Source organism: Dipodomys merriami, unplaced genomic scaffold (assembly GCF_024711535.1).
Source record: "Dipodomys merriami isolate MVZ:Mamm:240054 unplaced genomic scaffold, mDipMer1.0.p SCAF_19, whole genome shotgun sequence".
In the NCBI taxonomy this organism is placed as follows: Eukaryota; Metazoa; Chordata; class Mammalia; order Rodentia; family Heteromyidae; genus Dipodomys; species Dipodomys merriami.
Genome location: NW_027203270.1, coordinates 14,577,866 through 14,594,916, shown reverse-complemented (window position 1 = coordinate 14,594,916; position 17,051 = coordinate 14,577,866). Strand labels below are relative to the sequence as shown.

Here is a 17,051-nt window from a genome sequence, read left to right as displayed (position 1 = left end):
AGTCAGCTCCCTATGAATAGGTAGAAAGGTCTCTGGGGCCCTGCTACCCAAACTGTGGTCCCTGGACCAGCAGCAGCAGCAGCAGCAGCAGCTGGAATGGCTGCTAGAAGGCAGAACTTCAGGCTTCACTCCAGACCTACTGAATAGAGAAGCTTAACAGGATCTGCAGGTAGTGCAAATGCAGCCTGGAGTTTGAGATGCTGCTGTAGGTATTTAGTCCCAGAGAAACCCATCTCCTTCCCTCTTTGCTCCTGACACAGAAAAAAAATGGGCTTAGGACTCTGGGTAGAGGGGAGTCGAAAAACCAATGTAGAGGGCCTTTTATTTATTTTTTAAAATCAACATCTGCTTGCTTATCACACTGCATTATTCCCAATCACCCTTCTCCATTGCTTTCAAGCTTTCCTCTTTCTGAAAAACACAGACTCTGTAGCTAGTAAGTCTTTAACATCCCTCTATCCTCTACTGCTGTTAAACACAGCAGCCAGAGGGCTCAAATTAAGAACCTCCTAAGAAGGGGTGACATTGATCAAGATTCAATGTACTTACAAACTGCCATGTTAAATTAAAACCCCATTTGTAGAACTTATAAAGATATTTTTTAAATTTATATAAGTAAAAAAGAACTGAACAAAAACAACAGTATCTAACTAGATTTAATGATATTGCTTACTCTGTATGTGTGTGCGCGCACGCTCCAATTCTGAAGTTTGAACTCAGGGCCTGGGCTAATGTTCTACTCACTAATGTTCTGACCTTCTTGGCAATCCTAAAAGGGTCTACAGTCAGGCCCCCCAAACTCAGGCTTCCCTAGTGAGCTAGCTATCTCAGCAAAGGGCTTCAGCTTGGAGGCCTTTGTAGATGTGGGGAATGAAACTGGAAGAGGTAAACCACACCACCACCCCCTTATTAACATGCTGTGCTTGGGTGCCTTCAGACAGAGCAGCCGGAACCCTGCCCAGCCTGTCTTGGGCCTGGGCAAAGGACCTTGGTGATCACTGGCCTGATTTACAGCTAAAAGCTCTCTTTATTTTTCTTCAGAAACTGGAGGTGAATCTTAAAAGGCTTGAGAGAAGGGTCAACACACATGGCCTCTGCCAAGTCCTTTCAGTCTTCATTGCTTTGCTTTGGCCCCATTTTGCTCTGGAAAATGCACACTAGATACACTCCATCCCCATCAACAAATCCTATTTTCCCCTTCTCCTCCCCTCCCTTCCCCTCTCTTCTTTCCTCCCCTGCCCCTCATTTCTAAGCAGCAGTTCTAGCCAATGACCCCAGCCAATGACCCTAGGAACAAGGTAATGCTCATGGGAAGATTTCCTTGGGATCAATCCCTAGGAATGGCCAGCCCAGTTGGTGGGCACTTGCAACACCTGTGGCTGTCCACATACTATGGGAGGAGCCAAGACACAATCTTCACAATTGTCATCCTAGCTAGAGATGAACCAGATCAACCTATCTCAGTGAAGTACCAGCTGCCAAGGGCCCTCAATACCCTGCTGTGAAAGCCAAGAGTGATGGAGCACAGTTTAGAATCAGGCCAAACTGAAGCTCAAGGTTTGCTCTGAATTATTTTTTAACTTTCCAAAGACCTAGTTTCCTCTTAATCAAACTGAGAAGAAAACTGCTAGCTGGGTGCCAGCTACTCAGGAGGCTGAGATCTAAGGATTACAGTTTAAAGTAAGCCCAGGCAAATTAACTACCAGAAAAAAAAAAGAAAAGAAAAAAAGCTGAAAGTGGAGCTGTGGCTCAAGTGGAAGAGCATTAACCTTGAGCAAAAAGAGTTAAGGGACAGCACCCTAGCCCCTGAGTTCAAGCCCCAGTCCCCATATAAAGAAAAAGGAAGAAAAAAAATTGAACAAGGGAGGGAAAGAAGAGGAAAGAAGGGAAGAGGAGGGAAGGAGGGAGGAAGAGGAAGGGAAGGTGAAAGAAAATTTCTGCCCCATGAGATAGGGACTAAGCAGACTGGTGATAATATGTTAAGAGCCCAGGCCAGGACTGGCATATAGTAGGTACTCGGTATTGCTTGTTAGGTGTTATTGGGATAGTCATTAATGATGCTGGCAGCTGAGCATGCTATAGAGTCAGAGAGATCGAGATCTGGTCCTGCACAACTGCACCAACTCTCAAAGTCTTGGTTTTCTCACCTATATAAGGGATGGTAAGTAGGCCCTCTTTGAGGGGAGGGTTTATGATAATGCACAGAAAATAGCTAGTATAACATCTGGCACATCATTGCATGGATTACATTGTATATCCATTCCTATTCTTCCTAGACAAAATGAAAATAAGTAATTTCTCCAAGCCCAGCAGGACTGACAGACTTCTCTTTCATTGGACGCAGTAGTTCTGGGAGACTCATGCTTAAGGTTTCTCTGTACCTCCGCAGAACCCACTTTTCCTGAAGAGGACCCCATGGGAGTACCATCACATAGGATCCACTGCCATCCTAACTCTAAAACTCTCACAAAAGAGTCTTTCTCCTAAAAGTATGCCCTCAAGGAAAAGACCAAAAAAAAAAAAAAAAAAAAAAAAAAGGCAGCTGAGCACTGGTGGCTCAAGCCTATAATCCTCAGGAGGCTGAAATATGAGGATCTCAGTTCAAAGCCAATCTGGGCAGGAAAGTCCATGAGACTCTCATCTCTAATAAACCACCAGAAAACCAGAAGTGGTAGCTCAAGTGGTAGAGCTCTCTCCTTGAGCTGAAGAGCTGAGGGATAGCACCAAGACCCAGAGTTGAAGTCCCATGACCGACCCCCCCCCCCCCCCGCCAAAAAAAAACAGGCTCAGATACCATGCAGCTAGCCAGACAGGGTAACCACAAATGAGGAAATCAATTGCTGAGAGGGTATTGATGCCTCACCCTCCTCCCCAGCCCAAGAGCTAACTGGATTTAATTACACCACGTCTTTAAGTCCTTGTAATCTTGATCCATTAAACCCTTGCTGTTGCCTGGGAGGCAATGCCCAGGAGGAAGGGGTTAGCCCTGCACACTAACAGGATCAACCCTCAATCCCATGAAGGTAATTATGATCACATCTTTCCCCAATAGTTCTAACTAAACTCAGATCTCTAGTCAATCCTAGGCAACACTAGCTTCATCCAACATCTCAGGAAGAACAATGGCCATGCCACCTGGCAAGACTAGGACTCTCAGCTCTTTCAGCACTAGGACTCACATGAGACTACCTCATGCCATCCCCATTCAACAAACCTTGCTCATTTGAGTAAAATGCCTGATCACATCTGCCATGTCATCTGTGGTCTAAAGAGACATAAAGAGATCAGCAGTCAGGGGTGAGACTGGCTCCCTGGAGAGCTCACCTGATGTAGCCCTGTCTCCTGAAGATCATCTCCTGATACTGACATTTTCTGAATAGCCAGGAAACACATAGTCATTTTTGTTCTGGTGTGGTGAGGAGAAAGAGTAAGAGGAGAAGACAGGAATTAATCATGGGGGAGGGGCAGAAAACTGGGGAAGACCAAATCAAATCTCGAATCTGTCAGAGAACTGGCTGCTCAATGCATAAATGACCATAGCACCAGGTGATCCCATCTCAAAGAGTCCTTTGCCAAACATCTTGGGCAGGGAGAGTACTGGCAATCTGTCCCCAACTTCCATGTGGGGTACAGTCTACAATCAGCCTCTTGCCCTGATTTCTTTCTGCTGCCCCATTTGCAGGGTCTAAAGCAAGCTCTGTCTAAGCTTCCGGAACCTCTGGAAGACTCCTGCTGCCCATCCAAAGGTGTCCAAAACTCCAACTGACCAAATCTTATCCTAAGAAATGCACGCTGAATGCAGCAATGGTAGTCACTAAACACTATGTTGAAAATGAACTTTTCAACTTGCAAGTGGGTACAGGAGGGAAAAACTGGGAGAAAGGGAGGGCAGGGTGACATTGTCCCAAAAGAAATGTATTCTTTACCTGACTTATGTAACTATAACCCCTCTGTTCATCACCTTTATAAAAATAATTTTTTAGAGGCTGGGAAGGTGGCTCAGTGGTAGAGCACTTGCCTTGCATGCATGAGACCCTGGGTTTGATTCCTCAGCACCACATAAGCAGAAAGAAAAAACCCAGAAGTGGCGCTGTGGCTCAAGTGGTAGAGTGCTAGCCTTGAGCTGAAGAGCTGAGGGACAGCGCCCAGGCCCAGAGTTTAGGCCCCACGACCTGACCCAAAATAATAATAATAATAATTTTTTTAAAAAGAAATGGAAGCTGAAAGCTGAGTGCTGGTGGTTCATGGCTATAATCCTAGCTACTCAGGAGACTGAAATCTGAGAATCATGGTTCAAAGCCAGCCCAGGTAAGAAAATCCATGAGACTCTTATCTCCAAGTAGAGTTGTAGCCCTAGTGGTAGGTAAAGTGCTAGCCTTGAGCAAAAGAACTCAGAGACAGTGCCCAGGTCCTGAGTTCAAGCCCCAGGACTGTCAAAAAAGAAAAGAAAAAAAGAAAAGAAAAGCAAGCTGAATCTGGCCAAGGTTGCACATAAAAACAAGCCTCCCCTTTTGCAGTTCTAGAGGTCAGTATATCAGCAAGCTTTTCCCACTGGTACAAGACATTCCCAGAGATCAGTGCCAAGACCCCATAGGTACAGCATGGGAAAAAGTACTCCCCCCAAACCCCTACTTACCATCTTTGCCTGCTACAGGACCTAGCAGTAGATAAAGGATGTAAAATTGTCCTAAAGCCATCTAAAGCTACCTACTTCCTGGTTTGCCTCCAAAGGGCTCAAAGCTAAGTTAAACAGCTGCAATACAAACATTGCAGTGAAGTAAGCCTTCCAATTCCAGGCCCAGCAAAACACAGGGCTCCCTTGGGGGGTCTCCGACTTCACTACAAGCTACTATAATCACACATGCACACAGCAGGAAATTTGTGAATGGGCCAGCTAGCAGGTTTCTAAGATTTCTGGTGAAGTAAGGAGTCAAAGAAGCCAAGAACCCAGAAGTTTCCTTTTCTCTCTCATACTAATGCAATCAAAAACTATTAAAGCCATGTGTAGGGCTAGACACCCCTTAAAAATCTGTGGGTGTAGCTGAGCAGTAGAACAATTGTCTAGCTTATCCAAGACCCTGGGTTTGAGTCTTAGCAACACACACACACACACACACACACACACACACACACACACACACACACACACACACACACACACACACACACACACACACACACACACACACACACACACACACACACACACACACACAAATAAGAAAAAAGAAAAGCTGTTCTTATCCATCTACAGTACTTACCAACTTCCCACCCCTTCTGAACTCATATGCAACACTTCTATGGATCTTTGTTCAATGAGGAGTGTGATAAACTGGACAGCTGACTAGTTCAATAGCATTCATCAAAAGCATTCATCTTCAAAGCAATTAATAAACATTAACTAATTGATTCATATGACACCCTAGAGAGACATCACAGCTGCACTTTACAGAGAAGTGGGCACAAGGAAAGTACCAATATCACCCTAGGAAACAGATCATACTTCAAAAAAAACATCCAAGTCTACCTACAAGAGAGGCAGAATGGATTTTTTCATTGCCTCCCTCCCCCATTGACACCCCCTTAAAAGTATCTTCTAGCTAATTTTCCTTGAATGTTCCCATTATTTCTTCCTTTTTCCAAATAAACAACAACAGCAATAATCACACACACAAAAATTAAGCTTTTCTGAATGACTGACTTAAGTATTCTGCCAACCACACTTCTGAGGCTCTAGCAGCACCAACAATTAGGGTCTGACGTCAAGAAGAACTAAATTATGAAAGCTATGCAGAGCACACAAGGCATCTATTTACAGGTGTTTGTTAGCATATCAGGGCTGAATGAGCTGATGTGATCAAGTTGACACAGTGCTAGTGGCCTGGTCCTTGATGTAGCAAATGTAAGACTAACATAAAACATTGAGGCAGGCTGAGATCATCTAGAGATGGAGCTGTATCTTTACAGCCCTAAATATATCCATGGCTCATGAATGGGGACTATGGCTATAACAGGCATGAAAACATTATAAAGAACAAAAATCTCCCTTGGAAATGCAGCCTAAGATGAGACATTAGCTCCAAAAGGCAGGCTGCTTTTAACTACAGATGGTCATGTTCTGTCTCCTATGAGGTCCAAGAAAATGTAGGCTTTTGCTTGGCTCACTAGGATAGGTATGTTTAGGATCAGTACTAAATTGTTTGGGACAAAAGAGTGGCTGAAAGGAGAAGAAGAGACCTAAAATATAGTCCTAATCTCTCTTCTAAATAAATCCTGAATGTGTATTTAAAGACTTCCCATTTGAAGAGGAGTTAGGGCTGGAGGCATGACTCAAGTGGCAGGGTACTTGTCTAACAAGTACAAGGCCTTGAGTTCCAGACACAGACACAGACACAGACACTCTCTCTCTCTCTCTCTCTCTCTCTCTCTCTCTCTCTCTCTCTCTCTCTCTCTCTCTCTCTCTCAAGCCAAATTACCCAGGACAAATATCCATCTCAATCTGGATCTACCTGGAGGGCTGATCTACTCTTGAAAGGTAGGAAAAGTTTTAGAATATCCCCCACTTTTGGGTTACTTCATAGAACTAGTCCAGCCTAACCCCAAGGCAAGAAGAAAAGAAAGAGAAGGTGGGAAATGTTTAGTGGAAAGGTTGGTTAATGAAACACAGTTAAGAGAAAAAAAGAAACCACCCTACAGACAGAATCATGCCAGCCTAGGGAAAGAGGCCAGACAGAGTATGGAGGAGGGAAGCTGGCATTATTACATGTTATACAGACACAGGCATTTGGCATAGCTGAGAGCCTTCATCTGCCACTCCACTGTACCAGGGGCAAAGGATCCTGCTTTAATCAGTCTCAGACTACACTGGTAAATCAGTCTCAGACTACACTGGTATCTAGTCTCTAACTCATCTCCTTGAGTCAGACAAATCACTATTACCCCAGCCCTTCAGAAGGTCTATCATAGAGAAGAGAGATTTTTTTTTCCAACCCTTCTCAAATGACCATCAACCTGTGGGAAAATGGGCGCCTTCTTCCTGGCATAGATGTTAAAGCCATAAAGAATAATTTGACAATTCCAAAGACACGAAAGGTGAGAAGAAGGGGCTGGTGGGCAGTCTAGATTCTTATTAAAAGACAGCAACTGATCTCAGAGGGCTTAGATGGAGCCTCAGCCATCCCTGCCTGGGCCCCAGGACTAGCACCTAGGTCCTGCAAGAGACACAGGATGAGGGTGGGATCAGAGTCATTGAAGCCATTGGCCCTACTGGACCACTTCAAAGAGAAATCTGGGACACAGAACTAAAGAGTCAGGCCTGACCCATTCCATGACATTCCACATGTTTGGATAAGCTCAGATATATCTAGCAGACACTCAGGTCCTTCTCACTGTCCTAAGGTACAATCTGAATTCCTGTTCTATCATTTATTGATTATATGACTTTGGATAAATGATTTAAGGTTACTGAACCTCCCTTTCCTCATCTAATAAAGTTCAGTTGTCAGGTTTGGTGTGGGTAGAAAATACCTAGTACAGCTGAGTGCCAGTGGCTCATGCCTGTAATCTTAGCCACTCAAAAAGGCTGAGATCTGAGGACCACAGTTCAAAGCTAGCTTAGGCAGGAAAGTCTGTGAGACTCTTATCTCCAATTAATCACCAGAAAACCAGAAATAACACCATGGCTCAAAGTGGTAGAGCACAAGCCTTAAGTGAAAAAGCTCAGCGACAGTGCCCAGGCTTAGAGTGTAAGTCCCACAACTGACCAAAAAACAAACAAACCCTAGTATAGTCCCTAGTACATAGAAGGCACTCAAGAAATCCCATGATCAAGCTAGGTACCAGGGGCCCACACCTGTAATCTGAGCTACTCAGAAGGCTGAGACTTGAGAATTATGGTTCAAAGCCAGCCCAAGCAGGAAAGTCCATGAGACTCATCTCCAATTAGGTTCAGAGGTGGAGCTGTGGCTCAAGTGGTAAAGTGCTAGTCTTGAGCAAAAAGCTTGGGGACAGTGCCCAGGCCCTGAGTTCAAGCCTCAGGACCAACCCACCACCACCAACAACAAAGAAATGTTATGAACATTGTTGCAGGAGCAATGTTAAGGTTGCATCTCCTTTACTGAGTCATTTGCGTCTCTATAAGTCACCCTAGGTGTAGGAGCTGCTTTGGGTGCACCCCCATTACAATTACTGAAGGATCTGGCATGGAGATACACCCGGGGATTGTGACCCTCGAAAGCAAAAGCTTCCAGAGAGGCAGAGGAACTTCTGGGAGCCACAAAATGATGCTGCCAGGCAAATGACAGCATGAGTATTTGTTTAATTTAGGCTCTTGTCGAGAAAGAACTTGATGGCTAACAGCCCAAATATAACTGCACAGCACCTCCCCAGGAAGCTTCATGCTACAGACTCTCAAATAGGCCATGAAGGAGGCAGGAACTCCACACACTGCTGCCAAGCTTCTGTCCCCTCCCACCCACCAACCAGCTGCCCCAGTGGCCAGGGCGATAGCAGAGTGGACAGTCAAGACTGGTTTAAGATACCTCAAAAGAAACCATAAGCCCAGTTCCCTTCTCTGGCATTCCTTTGGTCAGGAATTCTCAAGGCAGCCTTAGGCAATTTTGCTTCTCAGCTTCAGGCTGTGAGTACTGGATCAGGTGGGGGAGTTTTTCTAAGCAATATTGAGAAAGCCAGAGATGGGTTTCTACTAAATTCTATGCTGTGGAAAACAGGGAAACCAGTACTGGGTTTTGCCAAGTGCTAGAACTATTCAGGAACATGAGCAGCATGTGAATATGAGGCATTGTTATGACTTTTAGCTGCAAGAGAACAGCTAAGCAGAGGTCATTAATCCTCCCTTTGGGTCAGGAGCTGATCTGTGTCAGGGCTCAGAACAGATGTGTGTCCCCATTCACGCACACACGTACACACACACACCACACAGTTATAGGCCCTGACCTTCACCCAATGGAGCTGGCTTCTGCCGGGAAGGAGCAGATGGAGTGGCTGGGCTTGGTACAGGACTGATGCCCAGGGGACCTAGCTTTGCCCTTTGATGTTGAAAAACCAAAGCAAAATGAACCATCACAAGGAGAGCATCTGAGAGGAGGAGACAGAGGAAAGCAGGATAGGGGGTTGGGGAGAAAATATGGGGATGATAGGACCCTAGGGGAGGCCAAAAAGCAGAGGCTGGATACTGAGTATTACAGAGCTTCCAGGGCCAGATCTTGGGACTCATGGCATCATCTTTTCCTACCCCACCCTTCCACTAGGCAAATATGACTGAGTAAGGAACTGAAGCCAGGCTGATCCTTTAAATGTCCTTGTTCATGGCATCCAATGTGCCGAGTCAGAACCCAGCTCTACCTGCTTCCTGCCTCAGGACTCAGTCCAGATGTTAAGAGAGGCAGGAGGGCCCTAGACAAGTGAAACAGGAAGGGCAAAATCCACTCACTTTCTTCAGAGGCCAACTGATTCCTCTTCCTACACCACAGAAGAGGTGACCACTGACCTCTCAGAGCAAAGAGTTTCAGGGGAAAGGTGGGGAGGGGGGTCTTTTTAATCACCTGAGCCAATCCAGTGGGGGTGGAAGCATCTCCCGAGTTTTGACCAAGCCCTCCAAGGAAGTCCCAAGCAATCAGTTAAACATCCCCCGCGGCTGTGCAAGAGCAATCACATGATCTGCAGCAGCAGATTTTGGAGCGAGGGGGTGGAGAACTGGAGAAGGATTTTTTGAGGGAGGTAGTGATGATGAAAATAGGGGTGGAAAGGTAGCTGTGCTGGAAGGAGGGGAGGGAGAAATGTTTCAGGTCCTTCCTCTAAATGTCCCCCAGGGGGGATCTGCACCCACAGATTCGCTTCCAGCCCGACCCCACCCTCACCTCCAAACCACACCACGGCCCCTGCGGAGGCATATTCGAACGCCAAGGACTTTTCTCAAAATGGCCTTACACGAAGAGGGAAGCCACCAGGCTGGGAGGCGAGACAGCTAGCACTCGGGAAAGAACTCTCCCCTCTCCCAGAGCGCTGGGTTATACAACAGGTGGGAGAAGGTGGCACAGTCCCCTCCTCACACCCGCCCACCACTCCCCCACACCCACTTGAAGTCTGCTCTGGACACACACACACACACACACACACACACACACACACACACACACACACACACACACACACCTCTTCTTCCCCCCCCCCTCGGCGCACCTGGCACATGATACCCCCACCTTCCGTCTGCCAGGCCCGAAGAACCCCGCACCTGGGACCTGGAGGCACCGGGTCACCTCGAGGGGCATCGGGGTGCCTTTCCCGCCCGACCTCCCCAGCCCAGGCGCACACGTACTGCTATACAGGGTGTCGATCCAGGAGAGGCGCGGCAGGCCCCGGTGGCTGAGCGGCTCCATGCCGGCAGCTCCGCGCGGTGGTGGTGGTGGTGGCGGCGGCAGCGGCGGCGGCGGTGGAGGTGGCGGCTCGGTCAGATCGGAAACCCGACCCGCATCGCCCAACAAAGGAGGGAGGGAGCGGGCGGGAGGGGATCCGGGAGGGGTGGCCAGATCTGGAGGCTGAAGTTGGGGAGCGCAGGATGGAGGCGGGGAAGCCAGGGAAACAGGTAGCAGGGAGGAGCGAGCTGGAGCTGTCGGGGTGGAGTGAAGGCCGGAGCTGCTGGGGAGGTAGACGAGGCCGGCCGGCAAGCGTCCCACCGCCTCTCCCCCCCAGGAATCTCTAGGGCGGCTGCGGCCACAGGCGAACCCCGCTGCAGATCCAGGAACCGCGGCCCCGCAGCCGGCGCGCCAACTAACAACTTCCCGGGGGCTGCGCGGCGCCCAGGGGCGGGGGCCGCGACCAATCGGCGCGAGGTTCAGGCGCGCCCCCACCCGCAGCGGCAGCACCCTTCCCGGGCTGGGTGCGGATGTAATGAGCGCAGCCCCCCTTCGCCCCCCACCGGCGCCCGGAGCACGCACGAGGAGTGGTCCCGCGAGGGCTCCAGACTGCAGCGCCGACCCAGGCTCTCTCCCTCCCTCCCTCCCTCCTCCTCCCCCTCCTCCTCTCTTTGGGCTCAGCAGAATTCTGGCAACCCGCAGATCAGGGAGACCTACGGGCCCCGCAGGGGTGACATCACCTGCCACCCCAGGATCTCCAAGCACAGATTTGGGGCTGGTGCAGCTGCCAGGCCCCTCCCCTAGGCAAGCCTGGGGAGTGGCACCGATGGGGTTAAGACCCAGTGTGCTGGCGGAAAGGCCGAGCTTGCCCACGGACGGTTTCTTTCCAAATCTTAGCAGCTCCTTTTCTATTTAAACACCCTAGACCTTACAGCAATGTCAGTTCCTGCCCTACACACCAGGGGGCGGTGGCTGAAAAAAGGCATGAGTATAGGGGTTCGTGGAGGGAACTGTGAGCAAAGACTCCCTTCTAGATATGCTCCCCCACCGCCTCCCCGCCCCCCAGTACAAGAGAAGCTCTCAGGGTCTCCCAGTTCCTTCGGGAACCCTCGTGGGGGACCCCTAGGGTCATGCAGGAGGTCTGTTGTGCATGTATGATCCCATCCAAATTGAGGGAAGTCTGGATCAAGATGCCTTTACAAACAAAATTCCTTCTACTGCTGACTCCCTCAGGACCACTGAAGTGATTATGGGGAAGGCCTCAAGTGTCTGAGACCTTTGACAACTTTCCTGTAGATTTTTCTCCTGCATATCTCTCAATAAGAGCCCAGGGACTTTGGAGAAGGGATTGGAGTGAGGAGCAAGTCAGGCCAACTTCATCCAGGGCCAGCAGAGGCTGTAGCCCTTTTCCCAAGCAACTAGGAAAGAAGGCAGCTGGCCCTGCCAAAAGAGCCCTGTTCTGGACCACTTATTTACCAGCACTGTGGCATTTCTGACTATACAGCAGTCCTCACCCCACTCCACCCATCCTCAGGCAGCTTTAAGGGCATGAGCAAATCCAGACGTGTGTCCATTCAAGTCTTCTTGCTCCCAGACCTTGGGGGTCTGCCTCTATGTCTAGAGGCCACTTCCTGCTCAGCTGTCACCCTCCCACTGTCCCTGACTGGCACAGAAGATTTGGAGGACCAAGAAACACCTGAAGCTAGGCAGAAGGGGGCTGTACATCTCCAATGAGATGCTCCAGAAATAGAGCTCTGGGATGGGAGAGGGAGTAAGCAGACTCTCCCAGGAAGCAGATGGAGAAGTAGAGAGGGACCAAAGGTTTCTCTTTCAGCATGGAACTCTTAGAAGGCAAGAATCCAGGAGAGAGGTGGAAACAGAAGCATAAACTATACCTATCTAGGATTCCCAACCCAGGGGAGACAGCAGCCACTGTCCCCTCCTCAGCATCAAGATCCTAGCAGCCTAGGCCTTTTCCCTGTACTGGGAATTTTCCTGATGGCAACATCCGGTGCTGACTGTGAGGAGGCTGTGGATGTATGTTTCTGTGTGAGTCACATACATTTGCATACATTTTACATTTTTATCTACAAAGGCTTGAACAAGCTATTTTCAGCATTTTTTTTTTCCCTAGCTAAAATGTTGCAGTTGCTTTCCACAGCATTGCCATAGTTTGCTTTCTTCTACGTTCTGTAAGATCTTGCCCTGGACTGCCCTCTTCACAACACAGTGTAGAAGAGACTGAGAAATGATCTTCTAATATTTGACACTGAATGTCTACTGTCTGACCAGCTTGGGTCTTATTTGTTCACAAGGACAATCTCACTGTGAACATCACTGTTGTCTTCACTTTCTATATTTTCCAGATGAGAAAACTGAAGTACTTTGTAGCTAAGTAGCTCACCCAGCCAGTTAGGTGGAGGCTAGGACTGCAATCTACTTAAGAACCTTGCACACTGCCTGGACTGTCAGCTGGCTGATGAATGCAGAAATCAAGGGTCCCTGAAAATATGGGCTAGTTCCCAGATGAGAGACCCCCCTTCCATCTCCAGATGACTAATCTGCGTTAAGCTTAGGAAAGGGTATTTGCTTTAAGATTACCTTGATGTGTGGTTGGATGGCCTCCAGCAGATGTTACCACCACATATTACTACCACACAGCCTGGCTCTGACCTAGACTACAGAGACAGGTGGTTGGGCCTTGGAGCACCAGGCTGACTTGAGACTGAAACTGATGACTCTAGATGTCTGCCACTGAGGGCAGGGGGGAAGCTGGGGAAACCTTACCAATCATGCTAGGAAGGAAGGAGTTAAAGAGTCACTCTGCTTTTTTGCTTAAGGCCTGCTACCCTGAAGTGCTCTTAACCCCAGCCATCAACCCCAATCTGTCAGAACAGCGGGGAGGTGTTCTCCAAAACTGATCTCCCTGATTCAGCTAAGTGCCTGGACCAGCCATGCACCCCAAGGTACTGAGTCAGCATGTATCACACCTCCTCATCCAAGCCCCTCCTCTCCATCCAGTGCAAGCTGCCAACATTCTTCATCTCCCCTGGTCAGCCCTCCAGCCTGACCTCTGCTCCCCCCATCTCTGTGATGACCTGTCTGTTCCTTTCTAGTCATTGGATTAAAGGGGATTTAAGGGATCTGTTACAATGCCAGAAGTCCTGCGTTAGTGATGCAGGGCTGAGTGGAAAGGAGAAGGACCTTATTCTGAAGGCAACAGCCCTGCCCCTCCCCCCTTTGTTTTTGGTTGGTCGTGGGGCTTGAACTCTGGGCCTCAGCACTGTCCCTGAGCTCTTCAGCTCAATGCGAGCACTCCACCACTTGAGCCACAGTGCCACTTCCAGTTTTCTGGTGGTTAACTGGAGATATGAATCTCACGGACTTTCCTGCCTGGACTGGTTTTGAGCCGTGATCCTCAGATCTAAGCCTCCTGAGTAGCTAGGATTACAGGTGTGGTAGCCTCACTTTTTTTTTTTTTGGCCAGTCCTGGGGCCAGAGTCTGGGAACTGTCCCTGAGCTTCTTTTGCTCAAGGCTAGTGCTTTACTGAGCCACAGTGCCACTTCTGTTTTTTCTGTCTATGTGGTACTGAGAAATTGAACCCAGGGCTTCACACATGCTAGTCAAGCACTCTACCACTAAATTCCCAGCCCTAGCCCTGCCTTTTATTTCCAGGGCTGTGCTATTCACTGTCTCTCCAACAACCAACTCTTGCTCCCACCAAATAGTCAAGATGAAAAAGGATGATGATGTTTAAATCAAAACTACATACTTCCATTCTTCTTTCCTTCACATTAGTAATAGTGCCCAACAGGAAGGTCTTGATCAACCAGTGATCACTGCTGGTGAAAAGAAAGGTTCCTCTACAGGGGAAAAAAGTGTGTGAAGAGAATGGATACATGGCTGCAGAGGGGAAGTAGGGACACACACACACACACACAAGTTTGCACCGGGACACACACACACACACACACACACACACACACACACACACACACACACACACACACACACACACACACACACACACACACACACACACACACACACACACACACACACACACACACACACACACACACACACACACACACACACACACACACACACACAAGTTTGCATCCTCCCTGGCAATCAGATCTCAAAAGCTGGGTCTGCAAATTTCTTGATGAATGGCAGATGAATGAAGCTCAGGTAGACCTCCAGAGCAATCACTACACTGTGTTTCCCAATCATCTTTCTGCCAAAAGTCCAACAGATTGGGATAAAAAATGCATGTTAAGCCAGGTATGGTGGTATGCACATATAAGGAAGCTAAGGTAAGAGGACTCAAGTTCAAGGCCGGCCTGGGGGTATACAGTAAAATCCTATGTTTTGTTTTAAAATATGCATAGTGCATGAGAAAAAGTAATACCATCTAGCATTTGTTGAGTGCTTCTTAAGTGCTGGGTACCACTCTGAGATTTTAAATTATATATTTATTTTTATTTATTTTTTTGGTCGATTGTAGGGCTTGAACTCTGGGTCTGGGTGCTGTCCCTCAGCCCTTCAGCTCAAGGCTAGCACTCTACCACTTGAGCCACAGCGCCACTTCTGGCTTTTTCTGCTTATGTGGTGCCGAGGAATTGAACCCAGGACCTCATGCACACAAGGCAAGCACTCTAGCACTAAGCCACCTTCCCAGCCCCACCACTCTGAGCTTTACATAGATCATCTTACCTAATCTTCACAATAAGCCAGTGAGATAGGTGCTGCTATTGTCTCCATTTCACAGAAAAATAAATGGGGCCGGAGAGAGACTAAAGCTGCTGGCCAGCTAGCAGATGGTGACACTTGGGAATGAAGTGAATCTGAACCCAGAGTCTGTGTATGCAGCTCTGTACTGAGCTGTAAGGAGTGAACAAATGAGTAAACAGAGTGAAGTTAAAGTCAGGGAAGAAGAAATCGGAGCTACATGAGAAAGCAAGGCACTGTTATTTCAGAACCCCCAAGGGCCACCAATAATTAAGCAAAAAGGAAAACTGGTTCCAAAGAAAACCATGTCTACTACAACAGGGCAGATGACCCAGGAGACAAGCTGAATGAAATCTAATGACAGTCTCCTGCATGTCAGGCCCTACCAACCCTCTACTATTATGCCTCAGCCTTTTCAGCCTGTTTTTCACAGCCACAGAAGTTGGGCACCCATGTAGGTCAAACAGATGACCTGTTATCAGGCAGATGACCTATCATCCCCAACAGACTATTAACAGGGCTTCCTAGCAGATCCTGGGGTGGCCAGTTTTCTGTTCCTTGCTTCATTTTCTTTTCTTTGTTACAGTAAAACAGCATTTACTATTCTAAGATTCACCGTCAGTTCTGGGATCAGGTGATCCAGGAGAGGCCTGGGAAAAGACTTGGTCCAGTTCTGTCCTTTGCCCTCTTCCTAGCTGCTTCTTCTCAACCTCTTGGCATTTCCAGCAGGACAACAGAACTGATCTTCATTTCTCTACCAAAGTTCTGTGTCAGCTGGTGTTATGGGGAAGATCTGCATCCTTGACAAGAAGCAGGCTGAACCCGAGAACTTATTTATTCCCTTTTTACCTGCTTGGCAGTATGCTGCCCAGAGAACACACAGATCACCCATGGTCCCAGCAATGGCGATAGTCCTCACACATACTCACCCTCAAGGGGCTGTGCGAAGGCCCTGTTCCTACAGCCAGTAGTCACCTGGAATCCATTATCCTTGCAGAACAGCTGGCCTGGATAAGACTAGCAAATCTGCAACTTCAGGAGAGTTTCTTGCTAAGCACCAGCTAAAGCAGTTTTCACTGGACATTGCTCAGATTATACCACCCAGGAGCCAACATAAACTGTTTTCCTATAGGAAGCCTCAACAATGGGATTTGGAGCCCCCCTCATATACTTACCACTGAGGACCCATCAGCATTTGGAAGAAGAAGCCAGCCGAAGAAGAGAGTAGGAGGATTCCCAAAATCCCAAAGACCTAGAGACCAAAGTCAGTGCTCCAATCTCCCCAGCTCTGAGGAAGCAAGGACAAATACAGCAGGGGTCAGATCTGGGCTGGCCCTCTGCCTTCCTGTGGTCACCAGTCAGTGTCCTGAAGCTGGCTGTGCTTCTCACTCTTTCAGCCAAAATCCTGCAGATGTATCCCAGTCCTGCACTGCTCTGCCAAAGCTCTGACGCCACCCTCCAAGCTGGTCCTGTCTCCTTCAGGCTTAGGTGTAGTTGCAGAAGCTAAGCCCCATCAATGATATAGGCTCTAAGAAGTAGTGTCTCAACATCCAGGAAGGCAAGGTAAAGAGACCTCTGAGCCTGGCCAGTGGCGCTTGTCACCAATGGGAGTTTCACTTTGGATTTAATTATCTAGCCTGCTGGTGTGTGGCACTGTCTCTTTAAGGACCAACCCTCTTTAAGGCAAGTTCTCTCTGCAGTCAAACTCCAGCCTCTGCCACTGGCCCTGCAGCAGAGTTAAGGGGCTCCCATGCGCCATCTGGTGGCCTGGCAGAGTGGCACCTCAGACACCAGCAGTGTTCCAAGTATATCAAGAAGTCTTGATATACTTGTACTCAAATCTCAGCTTCCCCACAAAACTCTGCCAAAGGCTGCAGGTTACTGTTATGAGCAAGGAGGCTAGAGAAGTCAGGAGAAAGTCCATTTGGAGTCAGGAGAAGTGG

General features: G+C 48.3%; 1 protein-coding gene across 4 annotated transcripts in view; it reads right to left on the bottom strand.

Moving 5' to 3' along the window:
• Abr (ABR activator of RhoGEF and GTPase) overlaps positions 1-17,051 on the bottom strand; it is a 206,439-nt gene that overhangs the window by 145,111 nt on the left and 44,277 nt on the right. Inside the window, exon 1 of one of the 4 annotated variants that reach the window (XM_070027412.1) lies at positions 10,337-10,736. The exons of 2 other annotated variants lie outside the window; for them this stretch is intronic. In XM_070027412.1, the coding sequence (XP_069883513.1) occupies positions 10,337-10,397 (61 nt within the window). In that variant the 5' untranslated portion in view covers positions 10,398-10,736. Of the gene's footprint in view, positions 1-10,336; positions 10,737-17,051 lie in introns of those variants that run through there. One more of the 4 variants, XM_070027413.1, reaches the window with a different exon arrangement.